This window comes from Sus scrofa, chromosome 8 (genome assembly GCF_054392235.1).
Source record: "Sus scrofa isolate SSC_HxYL_T2T_F1_AM1 chromosome 8, Sscrofa_HxYL_maternal_Yorkshire_Landrace_v2.0, whole genome shotgun sequence".
In the NCBI taxonomy this organism is placed as follows: Eukaryota; Metazoa; Chordata; class Mammalia; order Artiodactyla; family Suidae; genus Sus; species Sus scrofa.
Genome location: NC_139390.1, coordinates 137708953 through 137733196, shown reverse-complemented (window position 1 = coordinate 137733196; position 24244 = coordinate 137708953). Strand labels below are relative to the sequence as shown.

Genomic DNA, 24244 nt, shown 5'->3' with positions numbered 1-24244 from the left:
TCAGGACTGCATCTCTCCCCTTTGCCTTCAGATATGGCTGCATCACACATTATCACAATGGAATGCGAGTAGTCTTTTAATCAATGCATGTTATTGAATACTCATTATCATGTTGAGTTTGCATTTTAATGAATACAATTCATATGCAATAAAAATGAATCACTCCATCTGAATTTCATATACTTAAGTAGTATAGCCTCTACTTTTAATTCTTAAACAAAGCTTTTAATGATTATGGTTTTGCAATTTTTATAAAATTATCCTTAATTGTGAAGAACCCTGAATTCATATTGATATAATGAAATACGAATATTTTCTATACAGTATAACATTTGATAATTCTATGGGTACTGAAGGCCTGATTAAGTATCAGATACAATTCTTATCCATAACTTTTCATTATGGAAAATTTTGAAATATACAAAATTAGAGAAAATAGTATAATAAACCAGTATTATTCATACCTAGCTTCAGCAGTGATCAACTTATGTCAAAACTGGTTTCATCTGTTTTCCTACCCACTTACCCTCTCTCATTTTTTTGAAGCAAATTCCAGACATCATAGCATTTCAATCTCTTAAAGTTAAGGACTCTTAGATAAATACTATAATGCCATTATCATGCTAATAATAATAAGTATAATTCTTAAAAAGCATTAAATTTGAAGTCAGGGTTGAACATATTCAATTGTTTCATAACTCATTTATCAACTTGTTTTGGGGGATGAAAATACAAATAAAATTCACATACTATTAGCTGTTGCCAGGTCTACTTCAATCTATAAGTTTCTTTCTCTTCCTTGCTCTCTTACTTGCAGTTTATTTGCTGAAAGAACTGGGTTGTTTGTCCTATACATTTTCCCGGTCTGGAGTCTACTGACTGAGCTTGTGTTTTGATTTTGGTTTATAAAATGATGAGGGGAGTTCCCGTCATGGCACAGTGGAAACGAATCCGACTGGTAACCATGAGGTTGCTGGTTGGATCCCTGGCCTTGCTCAGTGGGTTAAGGATCTGGCGTTGCTGTGAGCTGTGGTGTAGGTTGCAGACTTGGCTCAGATCCCACGTTGCTGTGGCTCTGGTCTAGGCCAGCAGCTAGAGCTTCGATTCAACCCCTAGCCTGGGAACCTCCATATGCCCCAGATGTGGCCCTAAAAAGCAAAAAAGAAAAAAATAAAATGATGATATTCTAATTGTCATTCTTTCTACATTCATGTCATTTATTTATTTTTAAAGTTTCTTAGGGCCACACCTGCAGCATATGGAGGTTCCTAGGCTAGGGGTCGAATTGGATCTGTAGCTGTCAGCCTACACCACAGCCACAGCAATGTGGGATCTGAGCCAAGTCTGCGACCTACACCACGCGGCAATGCTGGATTCTTAACCCACTGAGCGAGGCCAGGGATCAGATCCACGTCCTCATGGGTACTGGCCCCGCTGAGCCACGAGGGGATCTCCTATACTCATGTCTTTAAAGAGAACCCTCCTAAGCTGTTACCCAGGGGTATAATTCATAAATGAAAGACAGGATAAATGCTTAATCACTTTCCTTTATGTAAAATTTTAAAACAATGAGTTTTTTCTTCAGCATCCTTCAGTGTTGGGCATAAGGGTTTTATAAATGTATTTTTTGCTTCGGTATCATTGTAAATGCATAAACTTATGGATGTAAACATATTTGATGTGTGACAGTTGAAAAAATTTAAAACTTTTATTATAAAAATAACTGCAGATATGGTAAACTCTGCAGAATGAGTCCGTAGGTTAAATGAATTATTATAAAGTGAATCCTCTTGTAAGCACTGTCCGGGTCAAGAAATAGCGTGTCTCCAGTCACCCCAGAAACCCCCCATGTGCTCCACCCCTGCTCAACACTCTTCACCTCCCAAAAAGTAATCCTGAATTTTACAAAAACCGCTTCCTTGGTTTTCATAATTTCATCAGTCAAGGGTGCAAGCCTGACACTATAATCTAGGCCTGTGTCTATTTAAAAAGACTGCCATGTATTTTAATTCTCAAAATCAGTTAAGTTACATATCCATTTCTTCCCTTTCTTTTCCTAATAATTTATCTGTTGAAGAACCTGAGGTATTTATAGAGCTTCCCACAATCTAAATTTTATTGATTATATACATGATGCAGTTCAAAATATTCCTTTGTTGTCTGTGTTTCCTACAAGTTGGCAGCTGGATCCCAAGGTTGGATCCCCTTGGATCTGATCCACTTGGCAGACTCTATGTGATGTTGTGTTCTTTCATCAGGAAGCACCTAGGTTGACCGTTTCTCATCTTGTGAGCCATTGATATGCAAGGCTAGGTTGACGAATTCATTGAGGGCTGCCAATGGGGGCTTTTATCATTTCCTTTCAATTTGATAACTTTTATAAAGATATGCTTCTTTTCATCTGTAATTCGATTCAGTTCACATAGGGCTGAACAAATACCTTATTCTTTTCATTTATTTACAAACTTTCTACATAATGAATTGGCTCCCTCTCACCATCCTACGGTGACCAGTTAGTGTTTTATTTTTGGAATATTATTATAAACAGATTTAAAATTATTTGTTGCCATTACTGTCTTTTTTCTTCTTCTGCTGCTGCTGCTGCTGCACCTGTGGCATATGGAAGTTCCCAGGCCAGGGATCGAATCCAAGCCAAAGCTATGACCTACACTACAGCTGTGGCAATGTCAATGGGAACTCCAATTCCTGTCTGTTTTAAAAATTTCATTGTTCCATCTCTGGCTGGTGGGGGCTACTCATCTTGGTCGCTGAGTACCTCTGACAGCATCCTAACAGTCTGATAGTTTTCTTATAATCTGGTATAACAAGATGTTCTAGACTCATCTTGTACGTTTCTTGCCAAAGACTGGGAATCAACTAATTCCCCAAGAGGCCCAGGTGCTAGGCTACAATTTGGGTGTTAAGGACACTAATATTGTGTTTGTAATTGTTTTGGTGTCTATGAGGACAGAGCTAAGATATACATGTAGGGTGTGTGTGTGTTCATAACTCCTGAGTAAACCTTAATGCTTTCCATTTAAATTCAGGATTACAGGATTTTTTTTTTTTTTGGTCTTTTTGCTATTTCTTTGGGCCGCTCCCGTGGCATATGGAGGTCCCCAGGCTAGGGGTCAAATCGGAGCTGTAGCCACTGGCCTACGCCAGAGCCACAGCAATGCGGGATCCGAGCCGCGTCTGCAACCTACACCACAGCTCACGGCAACGCCGGATCGTTAACCCACTGAGCAAGGGCAGGGACCGAACCCGCAACCTCATGGTTCCTAGTCGGATTTGTTAACCACTGCGCCACGACGGGAACTCCCAGGATTACAGGATTTCTTATCTCTCCTCTTCTAAATCAAACCTGTGTCTCTTTTCTTGCATATTGAAAATTCTGATTCTCAAGGGCACATTGATAGAAAGAAACTGAACGATTTATAATTACTAATTTACTTTATCCCACATTACACCAGCCATATTTTCAGAATACTATTATTATTATCACCAGTATAATTACTATTAGCAGCACACTCTAACCAACTGAGCTAACCAGCCATGTACTAGCATAATTATTGAGGAAATTTGAAATTATCTTTGCATGTGTTCTTTAACCTCCCCACCTTTTAAAAAGTTGTACTATATCTATGCCGAGTATGTAATCATTACATACTATACTTGCTCTTTTAGAGTTTTTAAATTTTTAATAGATTTTATTGGAATATAGTTGATTTACAATATCATGTTAGTTTCAGGTGTACAGGAAAGTGAATCATTTGTAAATGTACATATATACATTCTTTTGTATCAATTTTATTAGATTCCACATATCAGTGATTTCATATGATATTTGTTTTTGTCTGACTTACCTCACTTAGTATGATAATTTAATTTCTGTAAGTAGTTATATGTTTAATGCTTGCTACCTGTTCTTATGATATCTCTCTAGTCATTTTGGTAGTCTGAAGCTCATTCTCTAGTAGATTCTCCAGAAAAAGTTTCAGGTTCTTGCATGTTGATAACACCAGTTTGTTTGAAAACTTATACTTGAAAATCAGTTTTGCTTACTATAAAATTCTTGGTACCCATTTTCTTATATTGAGTGTCTTCTATATGTATTTCATTTTCTTCTAGCTTAAAGCATTGCTGTCAAAGGATCTTATGACAATCTATTCTTTCCCTTTGTAAGTCACTTGCTGTTTTTGCCCAGAAGTCTCAAAGACTTTTCCTCTAAAGTCCTATAATTTTATTAGAATATGTCCTGGTGCTGGTCATTCTGGGCTGATATTTTTAGATACGTGGTGTGATTTTTAAATATGGATTTTCAATCTTTTTTTAACTCAGAGAAATTTTCTTGAATTATAGACATTACTATTAGTTTATTACCATATTTTTTAGTATTTCTGCTGTTCTCTCACTTTTGATCAAGGCCTCTTCAGAGCTCCTGTTATCTGTAATTCAGATCTTCTTGCTTATCTTCAATATGTTACTTGTTACCAAATGTTTTCTTTCTTTATTTCTTTTCAATGTAAAACATTTTCCTCTTTTTTTGCCTTCTAGTTCTCTCAAGAAATTACCCATTGTGTTTATTTCCTTGTTTGTTCCTTTTAGTTTAGTCTTCATTTTCAAATTTTTTCTTTTGTTTCACTTTTTTCCCTGGCTTCTAATACTTCGTATCTGAGTTATTCTAATTTTATTTATGTTGTCTTTCAGCTATTGTGCCATTTTCTTAATTTATTTTCTTTATTTGCTATTTTTAAAATATTTTGGTTTTGATATATTCTCAGTATGCTTTCATTGTCTATAAGTTTGTTTGTTTTCTGCTCTTATCTAAACTCCATAGCTTTTTATTATTTTTTTTATATGAAATTGATTTTCCTGAACTTCTATAAAGAAGCAGAGCTCAGGGTAGTTTTCATCTTCTTCTGTTTTTTTTACATTCTGTTAAAAAATATAGCAGCTTATATTCTAAGACTTGCTGTATGCATTCTCCTCTCCCACATTTATTTATGCCTTCTCTGCTTTACCTATTTTGTGCAGTTTATATGCCAGTCCAAGTGGTTTCTCCTGTAATGCGGGTCTCTCCTGGAAGGCAGCCATGGTGGCTGCTTTGAGAATTCTTACGGGCTAGACTGCTCCAGATCCTTCAGATTTTATTATATACCATTGGCATCTACCAACAGTAATTATTGACTCTGTTGGGGTTTCCTGTTCTCGTATCCATCAGATAGCCTGTTGTTTCCTTCTGCGTGGTCCTGCACAGATGATACTGGAATTGTGGACGTTGGTAGTTTGTCCTCAGGCACTTTGTGTGGAGTTTGCGGCTATAACCTGTCATGTCGTGTGGTCACCCATCTCCAAAATGGCCTTGGCATTTCCTCTGCTCCCTGTTCATTCACTCTGCTCCTCACAAAAGGTAGCGACTATTTCTCCTGGATCTGGGATGGCCCTGTGATTGATTTGGCCAATAGAATGTGAAGAAAGCACCATTTGGAGCAGCTCTTGGACCTAGCCACCATGCGAAAGAGTCACATCACCAGGAGAGGCCATGGAAAGGGGAGCTAAAGTGCTCAGACTAACAGTTCCAACTCCCAGACAACAACCATCTGAGAGCGGTTTTGAATATTATGTTCCAGTTGAGTCCCTAGGTGACTGCAGCCCTAGCTACACCAGATTGTAAAAGAGTTGTGTGTTTTTGTTTTGTTTTGTTTTGTTTTTTTAAGATACAAAGTGTGGAAGTGGTTTTTAATGCAGAAATAGGACCAAAATATTTAGTTTTGTTGTACATGTCATCCATGGTTTTCAGTTCTGTTATCTCGTTGCTCTGTCTGTTTTTATGTGGGGATTTGGAGAGATTCTAAAACAATGTCCTGTAACACCCCTTGCCAAAATCTTCCCAGAATCCGCTCTGACATAAGATTATAAGTTTCTCCTAGGGCAGACCTCAGTCAAGACCTATGAAACCACCAGGGAGTGTAATTCAGAACGAGAACAGAACATAGGGAATTTATAGCTTCCACTTGTGAACTGTGGTCTTTTAATAAACTCTCCCCTCTTCATTTTCTAGCCCCAACCTCATTGCATGAGTTCACAGTGAAAAAGTTAAAAATCCATGAAATTGGTAGTTAGATAGTTTGATAGTTTCCTGGATAACATTGTGTACCCCAATTCTCCAGAACCAGGTAGGTAGGAGCATCAACTAAAATTTCCACCAATCAGGGAGTTCCCATCATGACTCAGTGGTTAACAAACCCGACCAGTACCCATGAGGACTCAGGTTTGATCCCTGGCCTTGCTCAGTGGGTTAAGGATCTGGTGTTGCTGTGAGCTGCAGTGTAGGTCACAGATGTGGCTCAGATCCCTTGTTGCTGTGGCTGTGGCGTAGGCTGGCAGCTCCAGCTCTGATTGGACCCCTAGCCTGGGAACTTCCATATGCCATGGATATGGCCTTTAAAAAAAAGACCAAAAAAAATTTCCAACAATCATAATACTTTCAAAAAAAGACTCAATCATGTGGGTACTACAGGCAAGCCAATAATTGGACCCTTTTATTTATTTATTTATTTTAATTTATTTTTTTATTTTTTTGTCTTTTTGCCTTTTTCTAGGGCTGCTCTCGTGGCATATGGAGGTTCCCAGGCTAGGGGTCCAACTGGAGCTGTAGCCACCGGCCTATGCCACAGCCACAGCAATGCCAGATCAGAGCCATGTCTGCGACCTACACCACAGCTCACAGCAACGCCGGATCCTCAACCCACTGAACAAGGCCAGGGATCGAACCTGCAACCTCATGGTTCCTAGTCGGATTCGTTAACCACTGAGCCATAATAGGAACTCCCCTAATTGGGCCCTTTTAAACGAGTTCATTCAGCCATTTATAAAAGGGTCTATTGAGTGTTTATTATGATGCAGGAACCTAGATATTAGGACAATGTACACCAGTAAACCAAGCGAACATCCCCACTCTTGGGGAAGTTAAATACTCTTTAAATGTTTGTTCAGTGATCTTTCTACTGTTGCTTGAGCATGCTCCTTGGGAGATGCCCACCTCATTTCCACCTCCCCACACAACCTGCAGGATACTCCCGGAAGAGTCCTGATCAATACCATTTTATTCATCTCATGAAGGTTACAGGGATGGCAGAAAGTCACTTGGGAACTGGTTTCTCTGGATGCTACCCAACCAGTTTTTCTCTTAATCCAATTCTTTTTTTTTTTTTTTTTTTTTTTTTCCCAGTGTACAGCAAGGGGGTCAGGTTATCCTTACATGTATACATTACAATTACATTTTCCCCCAGCCTTTCTTCTGTTGCAACATGAGTATCTAGACAAAGTTCTCAATGCTACTCAGCAGGATCTCCTTGTAAATCTATTCTAAGTTGTGTCTGATAAGTCCAAGCTCCCGATCCCTCCCACTCCCCCCCCCTCCCATCAGGCAGCCACAAGTCTCTTCTCCAAGTCCATGATTTTCTTTTCTGAGGAGATGTTCATTTGTGCTGGATATTAGATTCCAGTTATAAGTGATAGCATATGGTATTTGTCTTTGTCTTTCTGGCTCATTTCTCTCAGGATGAGATTCTCTAGCTCCATCCATGTTGCTGCAAATGGCATGATGTCATTCTTTTTTATGGCTGAGTAGTATTCCATTGTGTATATATACCACCTCTTCCGAATCCAATCATCTGTCGATGGACATTTGGGTTGTTTCCATGTCCTGGCTATTGTGAATAGTGCTGCAATGAACATGCGGGTGCATGTGTCTCTTTTAAGTAGAGTTTTGTCCGGATAGTAGAGTTTTGTCCGGATAGATGCCCAAGAGTGGGATTGCGGGGTCATATGGAAGTTCTATGTATAGATTTCTAAGGTATCTCCAAACTGTTCTCCATAGTGGCTGTACCAGTTGACATTCCCACCAACAGTGCAGGAGGGTTCCCTTTTCTCCACAGCCCCTCCAGCACTTGTTATTTGTGGATTTATCTTAATCCAATTCTAATTTCACTAGCATTAAAAACCAAATGTGGCAAGCACTAGCAGGGAGTAATGAAATGTTGGTTTTAAATTCTTTCCTTTGCTTTCCTTTCCCTTTCTTTCTTCCTTCCTTTCTTTCTTTCTTTTTCTTTCTTTCTTTCTTTCTTTCCTTCCTTTTTTTTTTTTTTTTTTTTTTTTTTTTTTGCTGCATTTGTGGCATGCAGAATTTCCTGGACCAGGGATCCAAGCCACACTGCTGCAGTGACCTGAGCCACAGCAGTGACAGTGCCAGATCCTAAGCCCATGGAGCCACCAGGGAGGTCCAAGGATTTAAATTGTTTTCGCTGTAAAATGAAAGTTACTTAGGGTAGTGCCTTAATGTTTCCAATCACCACATAATTAATTCTGCAAGGGGATACTTTGTTAGATTAGTAAGAATTTGGGAATTTCCATTGTGGCTTAGTGGTAACAAACCTGACTAGTATCCATGAGGATGTGTGTTCGACCCCTGGCCTTGCTCAGTGGATTCAGTATCCGGCAGTTGCTGTGGCTGTAGGTGTGGCCAGCAGCTACAGCTCTGATTTGACCCCTAGCCTGCAAACTTCCATATGCCATAAATGCAACCCTAAAAAAGAAGAAGAATTTTGGACCCTTTGTATGTAGATGGGGGCCGGGAGATGAGAGGAAGGAAATGAGGAGTGGAGGGTGTTAAAAGATGAAAAGAGCAAAGAGTAAAAGCCCATCTTCTCAACACCAACAACCTAGACCAATCTAGCATTTCAGTAGGTTCTTCAGGTACAACCTGGAAATGTACATTAACAGGAAACTTACTACCCACTTCCTGACTCTCCTCTCCTCATCCTTATGTCTGCTGGGATCTGCCAGTGGGTGGAAGACCTTGTCATTGTTTATAATGCTCATAGGCCTACATGGATGTGAATGACATATATTTAGAAACCAAAATAAAGCTTTAGGAAGATCTTCAATTTAATGGAAACTAGTCTAGTCATTTGGGAACCACAAGAGCTTTTTAGGGAAAATCTGCTTCTGCAAGCTGGAGGAAGTGTGGGTGTCCTGGAGTCCCGGTCACACCTTGTGATGTCAGTTACCCCCCGTCTGCAGCTGATTGGCTCTGAGGAGCTGAAGCAGAGTTTAAATTCCTGCACCATCAGAGAAGTGTTCACAACATCCACACGAGAGTGGCTTCATTGTCACAGATTTCCTCTGTGAGAACCTCAGCCTGATTGTGGAGACTTTTGGGGGAAAGTCTTTTTGAACTGAAGAGGGTAAGACATTTTCATTGTTTAATTTTTTTTTAATGACTTCTGCTGTGTGGTTTGGAAAATATTAATTGTATACATGTTGAGAGGCATTATGCCACGCAGGGCAAGATGAGGAGAAATGTGCCTGGGGTAAAAAAATGATTCCATTTTGTGCCTGTGGTTTATGCCACAGTCAGTAATGATATTAAAATGACATGTGACTTCAGTAGAGCCAGGTGCTCTGCTCAGTAATATGTTAATTAGATCTCTGCATGGTGCATCTGAAAGAGAAAGTTTACTAAATAGGAGGCAGATGGAAGGTCATTTTGAAGTTTTGCTTTAATTAGCAAAACAAAAAAATCTTTTACATTTAGGTTTTATGGATATAGTTTTTTCATGGCCTACATGACATTATTAAAAAATCTAAACTAGAGTGGCAGGATTTTCAAAACATAGTCTTTTTATTTTCTTTCTGGCTGCACTGGTGGCATGCGGAAGCTCCCAGGCCAGGGATCAAACCTGTGCCACAGCAGTGGCAATGCAGGATACTTCATCTGCTGCACCAGCAAGGAACTCCAAAATGTAGCCTTTTAAATTGAAAGTCATTTAATGCTATTCATCTAGACAGAATCCAGTAATATCCATTATGAACTGAGTAGCTGAAAGGAGATGCTAAGACCACTGAAATAAACCAAGGGTGTGATAATTATACAGCTTTTCTGTGGTTTAGCTGGGCATCTGTGTCAGCACGATGCCCTGCATACCATCAGAATTCAATAAATGTTGACTATAACTGTCGTTTGGAAACCGTTCCTAGGGTGGCAGTCTTAGGAGTATATATGCTCCTGTCCACCTCTATTTTTCTTTGCTGCATTTATTCCACTTCTTCGTCTATATCAGAAGTGTGTCTTCCACAGCAAACAGCGGGAGCTGTGGTCAGGCACTGCTTTGTGTGTGACATCTAGAAGATCCCACGTGTAATAGCAACACTTCAAGCAACTTGTCTTCTTCAGGAGCTAGAACTTCTGGCGACCAATATTTTGTGTGTAACTGGGGTCCACGTAGACCATGCTCCTTTGCTCTGGTTGATGAAAATATGTAAACAAACCAACCGTTTTCTAATAGGTACTAGTCCACTTACCAGCCCCAAAGTGGCGATGTGGAGCAGTGTGCTTCAGATGCTGAGGAGCCTTTCACATCTATGTTTAACTTTAGGACGCCTAGGAGTTACTTTACTACGGTCCAAAGCGTTTAACATGGGACCGATTGTAGCTGACCTCAGTAATTGGAATTAGTGGAAATGTTCATTGACTCGTGTTTGCTTTTCTGAACTTCTGGTAGAATTCTTTTCCTGGTCCAATTCTACTTGATTTTCAGAAAGTCATCATGAAACAAGTTCTAGCTAAAGGAAGTTGTGGTTAGTGGGCAATTTTACTTCTGTACAACCAGCTTATTATCATTATTACCTAGTGCTATATACTCCAGCACCCATAGGTATTTATGGACTGCTATTAAATGGAGATAATTGTTCGTTAGTGTTATGAAGAATGACAACATTAAGTCCAAAATATGCAACTTAAGCATGGCAAATTGAGCCTATGATTTTTCAAGTTTTTAGTTATTTCTTTAGTCTATCTCTTTCACTTTAGTTTACATGAAAGAAGGTATATACTTAACAAGTGCATGTTAACTTGGAGGAAATTGCAGAACAAGTTTCCTTACTTGGGAGCACAGAGAAATTCTGGCCACACTTGAGGGCGGCCAGAGAGGCGGGAATGCAGTTCCCTTCTCCAGATCTTTTCTGCTACACGAAAGCACTTCCTAAAGGTTGAAAGCCTCTGATGCACACACTACCTTACAAACGGGTGGAACTCCAATTGCAGTTGTTGATTTGCTTTTGTTACAGGCTCTCACTGCAGAATGACAACAGGTATGGTGTAGAAATGACATTTATCAATCACTGAAGAACTAAGGGTTCTGGACTCATCTTTCAGGATCGTAGCTACTTTGCTAATGTATTACTCAGAATAAGGCTATCTGCTTATTATTAAGCGGACATTATCTGCCTGTCTGCTTCCACTCTTTTTGTGGTGTAGGCTAAAACACTTAGCCAAAGTAGAATTATTTTCAATTAGCATCAAAAATGCTAATTGAAAACCTAATAATTTAAGATCTGACTTTCTTAAATGCTTAAATGAATACTACATTCTAGGGAAGGTAACTCAGGACCCCAGGGTGCATTTTATTTTTGTTTATCAGACTTCAGTTTGGAAAATCGTGACCTTGAATCAAGGTGCTAAATGGTATTTCTAGAAGCATGAGCAGGTTATGACATCTTCCTTAGATTTTGTAATATTCCATCCCTGAGAGACTGAATATTTTCTCCATAAAACACATGACATACATTGCTGTAGAGTATATCCTCAATTTTTTTTGGTCGTTTGTATTAGAGAGAAGCGAAAGAAAACATAGGAGGAGAACTCAATATCTGTTAGCTTTTTATCAAGGCTGGAATATTCGCTGGTTTACAGAGCACATGATTATCATAGTATTCAGATTTCCCTGTGAAAGTTAGAGTGGTGAGCCACCTAATTATCATTTGACCTGTGAAGCCAAAACCATGGGCACACAGTTATTTTGAGAGTGTCATATTTGGGCGAAACTTTCCTTAGGAAATGAACCTAAGAGCTTAGAAAAATATTTTGATTATGGGAACTAAAGGGAAGAGTAGGGAGGAAAAATTTTCCTCTACCCTCTTAGGGTCTCTGACTGGGCCTCGGAATTAAACTGACATAAGAGATTAACAAGAGAAAAAATTTAAAAAATAATAAGATAAAAAGTAAAGCATAACATTGTAAATCAACTATAGTTTGATAAAAAATAACAAGAGGAAAGCATACAACGTTTATTAAAATTGTCGCATGTATGTGGGTGCCTTCCTAAGAGAATGAGGATTTGAAGAAGTGACCAGAAAGGGAAGCTTTTACACCATTTAGACAAAGAAACCATACCTTTGTGAAGAATTGATAAGACCGGGGGGGGTGGGGGGGGCGCTGGGGGGGTGGGGGCAGTAAACGGTGGAGAAGGGACCAGGAAGGCCCAGTTTGTTTCACAAGAACTGTTAGCACAGCTTTCCTTCAGCCTTGATTCTCCGTCACTGGCGATGAGGCCGTCTTCCCTTCAGGTACAGGGAGGGCGTCTTCCCACAGGATTTATCTCCCGCTTCCAGGAAGAAAAGGGAGGCTCGGCACACCCTTCTTGCACCTGCTCTTCCTCAAAACCATTTCTGCGTCAAAGGGGCACGTCTGGGGATGAGATATTCTGGTTTCCTTCAGAAGTGATATCGACTGAATTAGGGTGTTTTAGGGGCAGTTGAACATTTTCGTATGGTTTCTCTGTTGATAATAGGCAAAGGATTTGAAAAAGATAAAAATTATTTCAAAGCACAAGGGCTGATATGAAGTAGGCTGAATTAGAATAAAGAAAATAGCACGAACTAAGAACAGCTGTGTCGACGAGCAGTAATGCTCAAGAGAAAGCAGGAGACTCTGTGGGACCATTTGAGCTGCTTGAAGGTAGGAATGAGGAAGATCCCAATTCTCCTTATCTTGAGATTTATGTTGTTTTCCTGCTTTCTTTTTTTTTTTTTTTTTAGGGCCACACCCATGGCATATGGAGGTTCCCAGGCTAGGGGTCCAATCAGAGCTGCAGCTGCCAGCCTACACCACAGCCACAGCAACTTGGGATCTGAGCCGCATCTGTGACCTACACCACAGCTCAAGGCAACGCTGGATCCTTAACCCACTGAGCGAGGCCAGGGATTGAACCTGTGTCCTCATGGATGCTAGTCAGATTCGTTTCCACTGAGCCACGATGGGAACTTATGGTTTCTTAAATAAATTAAATAAAAAATAAGACTAGATGACTTCTTGGGCCCGGTATTTCAGACATTATTCAGTGTATTCAGACATGATTGAGCAAGGTGTTTTATTTCTTAGATCGCAGGTTAAAATCATTGGAATACCTTAAAGACAAACCCATGCCTGCTCCCACCCCCAGTGAACTGGTTTCTTACTCTGTGGTGGACTGCGTGCATGGCTTTAAATCTCCCCAGGTGGTGCTGATATACAGCCTAATGTACAGGGAATCTCTGACTTTGATCGTTTGTCACCAGCTTAGTGTGTATTTAACATTTATTAAAGACGCAGATCATCAAAAGTGAAGTCTGGAATCAGCCTGTAGGGCCTTCCCCACAGTGTAGGAAAGTCCATGTGACAAGTCTGTTAGGGCAGCTCCAGGGCTCACAAGTGGGGGGCAAATTATATTCCTTTTAAGTCATTTCAGTAACTTTTTACATTAGAATCTAGGACATCTATTTTTAGATATAGAGCAAATTGTTTTCCAAACCACCAGCTCTTGAAGTGTGAAATGAAGCCACCCTCAAGGAAAATACAGTTTGATCTGGCAGGTTTATTTCTGTGTGATTCACAAGTGCATCCCAAACCTCTCATCTTGCCTGGCTCCCTCACTACTGTGAATGACACTTAAAAGAATTTAACCTGATCATGTATAATGTATGACCAAGAGTAGCAGAGTAGATATTAAGTGCTTTCTGGAGCTGTAATATGAAGCCTGCCATGATGCATCTCCTGCAGATGAAGAAAAAAAAAAAGCAAAAGCAATCTATTTTCTCTAGACATTATTATGAGGTTATAAACGTGATTGAGAAGCTGTTGTGTGTACGTCTGTGTGTGTCTGTGTGAAAACAAATGCGCACCACCTGTCAATTGTATCAATAAACGTAGTTTTTTGGTGGAAAGATATTTGCCAGTTTGTTCTGCCACCCCAGGCTGCATAATTATTATAAAAGTCAGGAATCCCCATTGTGGCTCAGCAGGTTAAGGAGCTGACATTGTCTCTGTGAGGATGTGGGTTTGACCCTGGCCTTGCTCAGTGGGTTAAGAATCCAGTGTTGCCTCAAGCTGCAGAAGAGGTTGCAGACACGGCTCGGATCCCACTTTGCTGTGGCTGTGGCGTAGGCCTGCGGTTGTGGTGTAGACATTCAGCTGCAGCTCCAATTCGACCCCTAGACTGGGAACTTCCATATGCCACTGGTGTGGCCCTAAAAAGAAAAAAAAAAGTGAATGGTCAGAAATTTCTCTATTCAGTTTTCTTTACTTTTCCTCCATTTACCAGTTTATGCGTAATAAAGAAGTGTTTATACAGCTCATCATTGAAAAGTTTTCAATTTACCTGTTAGGAGTAAGGTTTCTTAAAAACAGCTTTATTGAGGTATACATCACCCTTTTGACGTATAGCATCCAGTGGTTTTCAATATATTCACAGCTGTACAACCTTCACCAAAATTAATTTTAGAATATTTTCATTACCTCCAAAATTCACCCCTTAGCTGTCACCCCAGCCCCTCATCTCTGCCAGCCTTTATAGATTTGCCTATTTTGGACTTTTCAAATAAGTGAATCATGCAATATGTGGTCTTTTGTATCTTGCTTCTCTCACCCACTATAATGTTTTCAAAGTTACTCTACTTTACAGCATGTGTCAGTACTCCACTCTTTTTTATGGCTGAATAATATTCCATTGTATGGATACGGTACAATTTATTTATCCATTCATCAGTTGACGGACTTTTGGATGAGTTTATTTTTTTTAGTAGAAAAGAAGGGTTAAAAAGTTGAAGCTCCTATGTTTCTTTAGCATGGAAAGCATCTTCTGCCTTTCCCCACAGGTAGAGGTGACGTATCCAGCTATGAAGACCAGCATCCTGCTGATGCTCCTGTGGGGGTTGTCCTGTGCTCTCCCAGTAAGTATCAGGGTGGGGAGAGATGAAAAGAACTATTCCTACCTAACCCGCCACGGTTTTCATTGGCTAGGAGCCAAAGTGGCTGTGAATATTCCAGTCAGATGAAAACAGTAGCCTCTTAGGACATGCTTTTCTTGAAAATATCATCCTAGTTATTCCTTATTCTGTTCAGTTGCCATTCATAGAGCTATAACGCTCATTTTTCTTCCTCATGAGTAGTTGTCCCTTCATCCCCAGACCGGTAGCATCGGCATCAACTAAGAGCTTGTTAGAAATGTAAATTCTTAGGTCCAACCTCAGACCTACAGAACCAGACTCTCTAGGGATGGGGCACAGCAAACTGTGGTTTATCAAGGCCTCCGGGTGATGCTGACGAGTGCTAAACGTGACGGCTACCACTTCTAAGGATGTTAAGTGTTAATAGCTGCTGCCTGGGAAATTTCTGTGGGCTAACCATGTGTACTAAATTTTCTAGGTAGCCAGGTATCAAAATACTGAATCCAAGAGCTCTGAAGAACGGAAGGTAAGTAGAAATAAGATTTTTTGAAATATTTGTATTTTCATATGCTATTACTATAACTACACTGGCTTCACTGCAAATGTTGAAACTACTAATGATTTCATGAACACATCAGTAACCTTAGCTGCAGGTAGTAAGGGATGTGATGTCTAGTTCCTATAAGAAAATGGAGTTCAGGTACTGCTTCAATGCCAACTTAATAGTATGATTTGGTGAGGAAGCATTTTTTCCTTTGTTTTTCCTTTATTTTTCTTTGTTTTTGTGATGAGTCCATATAATAGCACAAGGGGAAAGATGACAGTGAACCAAGATTGCCCTTGAAAGATTAGGACTAGATGTCACTTATATGTGATATCGAAAATATGGCGGAATGAATGAACCTATCTGCAAAACAGAAATGGACTCACAGACATGGAGGACAGACCTGCGGCTGCCATTGGGGAAGGGGGTTGGAGTGGGAGGGATGGGGAGTTTGGGGCTAGTCAATGCAAACTATTACGTCTAGAATGGGTAGACAATAAGATCCTACTGTACAGCCCAGGGAACTGTGTCCAGTCTGGAGGAGGGTCTGCCATGGTGCCTGCTGAAGTGCCGCAGGGCAGAGACCTAAAGTGACACTAGCTCCTTCCTCGAGGAGACACCCCAGCCCAGCATTGCTGAGAGGCTTGTTGACAACCTGCTGCCAGCAGCTCCTCTCTGTTCTACTTTGTACCGTGGGTCTTCATGCCCACCCCTCAGTGGCTTTGATCCATGGGACTAGGGGATTTTGTCATGCTCAGGCGGCAGGGAGAGAGTAAATGGGGAGAGGGCACCAGAGATGGTGCAGCAATTCTTAGAGTTCTTATAAAATTGAAGAAATCTTATAAGATTAAATAAATCAGAACAAGGACTAATTAAGCTTCTGAGTTAGCATTCGTTATTTTGGTGATCTTCTGTGACTCGGGAAAGGTTTAATGGCTTTTGCAATTCAGTTTTGTCTACTACTGAATTTTATTAAGTAGGTGTTCTCAAAATTGGTCATTTATTTAGCTTATATCCTATTGAATTGTTCTCAAGATGCTTCTGTAGGCATTAGCCAGTTTCATCCTCACAGCAGCCATGTGAAATAAGCACAGTGATTGCCAATATTCTTTAAATACAAAAAAGACATTTAGTTATCTCACTTAAGAAATCATAGGTAGGTGGAGTTCCCGTCGTGGCGCTGGGGTTAACGAACCCGACTAGGAACCATGAGGTTTCGGGTTCGATCCCTGGCCTTGCTCAGTGGGTTAAGGATCCTGCGTTGTCATGAGCTGTGGTGTAGGTCACAGACGCGGCTCGGATCCCGCGTTGCTGTGGCTGTGGCTATGGCTGGTGGCTATAGCTCCAATTAGACCCCTAGCCTGGGAACCTCCATATGCCGCGGGAGCAGTCCTAGAAAAGACAAAAAAAGAAAAAAAAAAGAAATTATAGGTAGGTGATTCTAGTGGTTCATTTGCCTTTTGGTACTAGGCTTGTTTGTTAAATTTTATTCGAGTATAGTAGACTTATAATGTTGTGTTAGTTTCAGGGGCAAAGTGAGTCAGTTGTACGTATGTACATATCCATTTCTTTCTAGATTCTCTTTCCACATAGGTTATTACAGGGTGTTGAGTAGATTTCCCTGTGCTATACAGCAGGTCCTTGTTACTTACCTATTTTATGCGTTGTAGTGTGTATATGTTAATCCCAATCTCCTAATTTATCCCCCCACCCCCCATGTTTCCCCTTTGGTAACCAGAAGTCTGGTTTCAAATTTTTTGCATCTGTTTCTCTTTTGTGAATAAGTTCTTTTGTATCTTTCTAAAATTAGATTCCAAGTATTAATAATCTCATATAGTATTTGTCTTTCTCTGTCTGACTTACTTCACTTAGTATGATAAACCTCTAGGTCCATCCATGTGCTGCAAATTGGTTGCCGATATTCTTAATGTATGAATATGAAAACTGACATCAGATAGGTGAAGTGAATTGTCTGAATTCACACAGAGTGACCAACCGTCACAGTCTCCTAGACTTAAGTGTTTCCTGGAACACATGAATTTCAGTGCTAACATCAAGACAGTTTTTAGGGCTAAAACCCAATCCAAGTGGCCAAGTGAGACTTAAATCTGGGTTTTATGAATTCTAATGCTGTTTTTCCTATTATACATTTCCTCTAGATTGTATATTTTTCTTCAAAGAAAGTATTTTTTTCTCTAGGTATTGGAAATACAAAAACCTTCTAGGTTTTTTAATATCACAAGATCTTTACAGGCGATTGGTCATCTCACCTTCATTTTTTTAGCTGTTTATTAAAAAATACCATTATCTGTGGACTTATTAATGATGGCCATTCTGACTGGTGTGAGGCGGTATCTCATGGTAGTATTGATTTGCATTTCTCTAATAATCAGTGATGTTGAGCAGTGTTTCAAGTGTTCGTTGGCCATCTGTATATCGTCCTTGGAGAAATGTTTCTTCAGGTCCTTTGCCCATTTTTCAGTTGGGTTGTTGGCTTTTTTGCTGTTGAGTTGTATCAGTTGTTTGTATATTTTAGAGATTTGGGTCACCATGCTGTACAGTAGAAAAAAATATATATATAAATAAATGATAAAAAAATACCATCATCACTCATGTAAATATAAAACATATCAACAAACTAAAAAACAAACAAACAAACAAACAAAAAACCCCCTAAACTTATTCTAAATATTTGCGATGACATGATCAATCCATGAAGGAGTAACTTCTTTTTCCTTCCTTTTCACAGGGTCAGTTGGCTCAGACACCAGCACCACCTTTGGTAACTACCTTATTTATATGTTGTCATAAACATGTCACGAAATAACTTTGACACACTTCTCAGCCTCTTAGGCCATTTAGAAAGTAGTACATCCAAACCACAAGTGATTGATGTATGTCACATTTTTTTTTTCCCTTTCCTCAGGAATTACTAACATTAAAATAAACAGTATTTTTTTTTTCTTTTTAGGAGAGCAGTGAGTCATCAGAAGAAAGTAAACTTAGCTCAGAGGAACAGGTAATTAAGCCGACCTTTCGGAACTCTCCAGGCTACTGAGGAATGGAAGGAAGTGATGCTAGATTAGATTCCCCGGCAACAGGTCTAAGTATAACATTTTCTAACCTTTGCTTATGCTGGCTAAATAGTCTTGTACAATAAGAAGGGAAACATGAGTGGGAGAATTTAGATGGACATGCTGTTCATTCCATATTTACCTCTGGGGCCAGACTATAGACATCGTGGCCCTAAATGTTCCTCTAGTTAAAAAGAACACACACACACACACACACACACACACACACACAGAGTCATAGATGCTGTTAGACAGGTAATAGCTCACTCATAAATCTCAAATGTTGCTTTGACAATGGAGCAGTGCAGACCAGGCAGAGCGAAGTGTCCTAGTTAATGTGAAATACCTGCTGGGCTTGGAGACCTCGTCCCTGCCCAAGATCCTTTTGGAGGAGAGAATAGGTGAGCCCTGGGGAACCTTTATTCATTTATTTTTAGTAGAGAATAGTTGATTTACGGTGTCGTGTCAATTTCTGCTGTACACCGTGGTGACCCAGTCATCATATATGTATATTCTTTTTCTCACGCTCTCTTCCATCGTATTCCACCCCAAGAGACGGGGTGTAGTCTCCTGTGCTGTGCAGTAGGACCTCACTGCTTTAAAGCACAGTTGCTTTAGTAATGACTTCTTTCAAATAGTCTCACCCGTGGCCCTGGGAGACAGCCAACCTGACAGCTTATATCCTTTTAATGAGAAGCTGGCTGGCTTCCGTCTTTCCTCTCTTCATCCTCCCCGTCCCACTCTTCCCCTCCTCCTCCTTTTTCTTCTTCTCCTTCCCTTCTCTTCCTCCACCTTCGTTTCATTTTTCGAAGACTGAGTGTCACTGCTTTTGTAGCTGTCCTGGCATCTGGGCCCAACTGAACCCTGTGGGGCTCCAGACGTCCCAGAAAGCAGGTTCTCCCTGAAAATCTGACCCCTGTTGCATTTTACACCTAATCGGAATCGGAAGATAGGTTACTCGGTGTTTTAGCACCGTTTACTGAAGCTTTGCCAGAGGAACACTTTGTCCATGTTGATTACACGGAATCGGGAAATGCCCTTTCACAGGGGTGTTCTCGGAGCTCTCAGGTGAGGCGAGAGCTTGGGAAGGGTGCCATCCGTGCCTCTGGAGGTGTGCAGCGCTAACGAGACACTCGGGTCCAGAGGATCAGAGTAAATCCTAGGGATGGGAACAGGTGTCCTGACCTTGTCCGCTCCATGGGAAATTCAGACAGTGATGAGTAGGGACATGTGGGGAAAGAGTCAATAAATGGCAACAATGTTCTGTTAAAAGGTTTGTAGCCAGAGCAGATTTTTCCAGAGCCTGATGAATGGGGTGATGAATGAGGACTCACTGCCCTCCCTTCTCTGAGTAGAGCATCCAATTGCTTTACTTTGGGGATCAGCTCTCTGAGCTCCCACTTAGAACTAAGCTGCCTTGGCGGTTACACTCAGCTGTTCTACAGGCAACACTGCCTTGCAAATGAGGTAGAAACGTGGTTTCCGTGCAGTTTACACCTCATACGATGTTATACTTTCATTCTAGCTAAAGGTTTCATCCACCTGAACTCATACATTTTTTTCTCAGAGTCGATTAGAAAAAAAATATTTGAGTCATTTTGAATATTTTAAAAAGCTCAGTTTTAAGCCAAACAACTTGATGAGTGAGTGTTATAAACCAATTCTTTAATTTACAAAAAGTTCTGAAAGTTTCCTTTAAGGAATCAAACTTAGAAGGTGATTTGAGTTTCATAAACGTGATTTCTATAAAACTTTTTGGCGACGCTTGTGGTCTATGGAAGTTCCCGGGTCAGGGATTGAATCCAAGTCACATCTGCAGTTGCAACAACACCAGATCCTTAACCTACAGTGCCTGGCAAACCAGCAACACCACAGAGACGAGCTATATCATTAAACCACAGTGGGAACTCCTGGTTTCTATAAAACTTTTTGAGAAAATCAGCGGTATTGAGTGACCTATGTAAAATGGAATGACTTGACTCTCACCTTCTCGTCCTTTCTTTTAAATGTCTGGTCGATATATATGTGTGTGTGTGAGAGAGATATATATATATATACACACATATATGTATATATATATATATATCATGTGTGATATATGTGTGTATATATATATATCACGTGTGATATATGTGTGTATATATATATATCACGTGTGATATATGTGTGTGTGTGTGTGTATATATATATATATATGATGTATATAATATATTTTTTTCTTCTCTTAGGGCCGTACCCACAACATATGGAGGTTCCCAGGCTAGAGGTCCAGTTGGAGCGATAGTGCTGGCCTACGCTACAGCCACAGCAACGAAGGATCTGAGCCATGCCTTCAACCTACACCTCAGCTCACAGCAACGCTGGACCCCCGACCCACTGAGCAAGGGCAGGGTTCGAACCCACATCCTCAGGGATACCAGTCGGATTCATTTCTGCTGTGTCACCAAAGGAACTCCTGGCTGAGATACTTTTGAACCATAAATTGACCATGGCTTAGATGAGGGAGACAGGAAGAAGAAAGCAAAAAGAGCCTAGATGGGCCTTAGGTAGTGCCTTCTGCAGCTGTTTCTAGAGCACTGACCATGTCTGTTAACCCCAAACTCCAGGCACATGAAGACCCCAGTGACAGCACTGAATCCGAAGAGCACATGGGCCTTGATGGTCATCAGTATAGTCACAGACCAGCTGGTGGGCTTGCTGTGAGTGGAGGAAAAGAAGGTGAAGATAAAGATGATGATGAAGACGAGAGTGGAGATGACACCTTGGGCGATGATGACAGTGGCCCAGGACCTGAAGAGAGCAACTCCAGACTCAGAAGCGGTGAGGACTCTGCTGACACCACACAATCCAGGGAAGACAGTGCCCCCCAAGGGGAAGTCAGTGCCCAAGATACCACCAGTGAGAGCAGGGGCCTGGACAACGAGGATGAGGTGGACAGCAGGCCTGAGGGAGGTGACTCCACTGCAGACAGCGAGAGTGAGGAGCCCTGGGTGGGGGGCGGCAGTGAGGGGGAAGGTAGCCACGGGGATGGCTCTGAGTTTGACGATGAAGGGATGCAGAATGATGACCCAGGCACCTTCAGGAGTGAGGGAAGCAACTCCAGAATAAGCACTGTCAACCTCAAGTCAAAAGAATCCAAAGGGAAAGATGAGGAGAAAGCAAGCACTCAGGATTCAGGTGAAAGCCGATCAGTGGGGTATGCCAGTAGGAAATTCTTCAGAAAGTCTCGCATTTCTGAGGAAGGTGGCAGAGGTGAGCTTGAAGATGAAAATATGATGGAAGTCAAGAGTGACTCCGCAGAAGCTCACCTCAGCCAGTCCTGGGAACACCGCAGGAGGGAGTCTCAGCAGGAGAGCGAGGAGAATGAATCCCCAGAAGAAGGTCAACATGTTCAAGACCTCAGCAGTGAGTCTAGCCAGGAGGTTGACCTGCCTTCTCAAGAAAACAGCAGCGAATCTCAGGAAGAGGGAGTGGGTGAGCCCCGGGGTGACAACCCAGATAACATCACCAGTCACTCTAAAGAAGATCTGGAAGAGAGTGACTCCAGTGAGGAGAGCTTGGACAAACCCTCCAATTCAGAGAGCCAATCCAGAGAGGATCCGGCAGACGCCGAATCCAAAGAGAGCCTCCTGTCCTCGGAGGAAAGCCCAGAGTCCACGGAAGAGGAGAACAGCTCCAGCCAGGAGGAGGGCCTCCAGGCCCACAGCCCCTCAGCAGAGACCCAGAGCCAGGAAAGCCAGTCTGAGCAGGACAGCCCATCTGAGGAAGACGATGCCAGTGATTCCCAAGACAGCAGCAAATCAAAAGAGAGCAACTCCACCGAGAGCACGTCCAGCAGCGAGGAGGAGGGCCAGGCAAAAGCCACGGAGATAGAGAGCAGAAAATTAACAGTCGACGCTTATCACAACAGACCCATGGGGGATCAGGATGACAATGACTGCCAGGACGGCTACTAGGCTCCGCCTTCCCGAGTGGCCCTCACCCACAGGCGTCTTGAGGGTCGGAGAGTAGGGAAGCCATTGCAACTGGAATTTACTGATGTTTTTATCAGAAGGAAAATCAGAGGCTACTTCTTCCTGAATAGAAACGCTGGACATCATACTTGTTTCTAGAGCGTCACCAAACCACAGAGGTTAAGTAATGGGGAATTTCACTAGAATACACATGGTGAGACTAGAAGCAAGGCGAGCTGTGTATTATGGCTTCACAGCTGAAATAGTTCCTAAGTCCTTAACCAACAGTTACTGAGGTTCTGTTTCGTACCAGGCACTGCTCAGTTCTGGGAACATAAGGAAGTTCAAGACTTGTTTCTTGCTCCCGAGGAGCTTATGGAGGGATAAATAAAGCTAAAGAGCTAAAGAGGGACACAGATGATGGGAACAGGATTAGTACAATCCAGGGAGGTGAATGCTACCCCACAGGTGTGACCGAAACACATGGGAGGACAGAGGAGGGACCACCTTGGCCTTGGAGGATCAGAGGGGGGCTTCGCAGCGGAAGAGCTACTGGAGCCGGAGCATTGCATTGAATTTTTCCATTTAGGGCAAGACAGTCTTATTCATTCTCAGCATAAGCCATAAAAAGTCCTATATGAATAAATATGTAGTTTGCGAAAGCACTTTGAATTCATGGCACAGTGAGGTGTGTTGGATTAGCAGAACTTTTTTCCAACTAATTTATCATTGTCAATATTTTTGCGGAACTCCCACGAACACTGACTCCCAGACCACTGGTGAGATGTGGAGGACTGGGTGGGGAAGGGTGGAAAAGGAAGTTCCTCTGTAAATAGACAGCGTTCAGCCTAATTTTTTTCTAGAATCCGTCTATGTGCAATGCCAGAAAACCTATTCTCTGAGTCCTTTGCCTGTGTTGCATGTAGCAAAAGTGTGTGTATAGAATTCAGTTGATTTTTGTCAAATACCCTTTGAAATGTTACCTCAACATAAAATATTTGTTTTGTAATAAAGATAATAATATCCAGAGGACATATGTGCTTATTTTTATAGTGATGTTGATTATTAGGATATATTTATATTAAACAACTCTTCCTTTAAAACATTGCAAAATAGTGTATTAACTTTCCTCCCATTAAACAGAAGATTTTCTTAAATAATTTCCTGAATTTTTTCTTTTTTTCTTTTCTTCATCTTCCTCTTCTTCTTCTTCTTTTTTTTTTTTTTTTTTTTTTGGCTTTTTAGGGCTGCATCTGCAGCATGTGGAAGTTCCCAGGCTAGGGGTTCAATCAGAGCTACAGCTGCCAGCCTACACCACAGCCACAGCAGTGCCAGATCTGAGCCACATCTGTGACCAATGCCACAGATCACAGCAATGCTGGATCCTTAACCCACTGAGCAAGGCCAGGAATCGAACCCGCATCCTCATGGATACTAGTCGGGTTCTCTGCTGCTGAGCCACGACAGGAATGCCTTGAAATTTTAATTGTATTTATAATTCAGGTAGCATTGTGATAAAATTATTTTGTATGTTACTTATGATCTTTTACTCAATAAACCTGTTACAGATAAGGTAAAAAGGGAAGAAAACTCTCAGCTTTTGTATTAAGTTGTGCCAAAATTTC

General features: G+C 41.2%; 1 protein-coding gene across 5 annotated transcripts in view; it reads left to right on the top strand.

The window, feature by feature from the left end:
- Nucleotides 1-23779, top strand: part of DMP1 (dentin matrix acidic phosphoprotein 1) — a 31486-nt gene extending 7707 nt beyond the window's left edge. For 3 of the 5 annotated variants that reach the window (XM_005667010.4, XM_005667009.4, XM_021100481.2), the window contains 5 exons: nt 14977-15051; nt 15527-15574; nt 18342-18374; nt 18564-18611; nt 21273-23779. In XM_005667010.4, the coding sequence (XP_005667067.1) occupies nt 14977-15051; nt 15527-15574; nt 18342-18374; nt 18564-18611; nt 21273-22622 (1554 nt within the window). In that variant the 3' untranslated portion in view covers nt 22623-23779. 5 annotated transcript variants of the gene reach the window in all.
- Nucleotides 23780-24244: the final 465 nt, after the last annotated feature.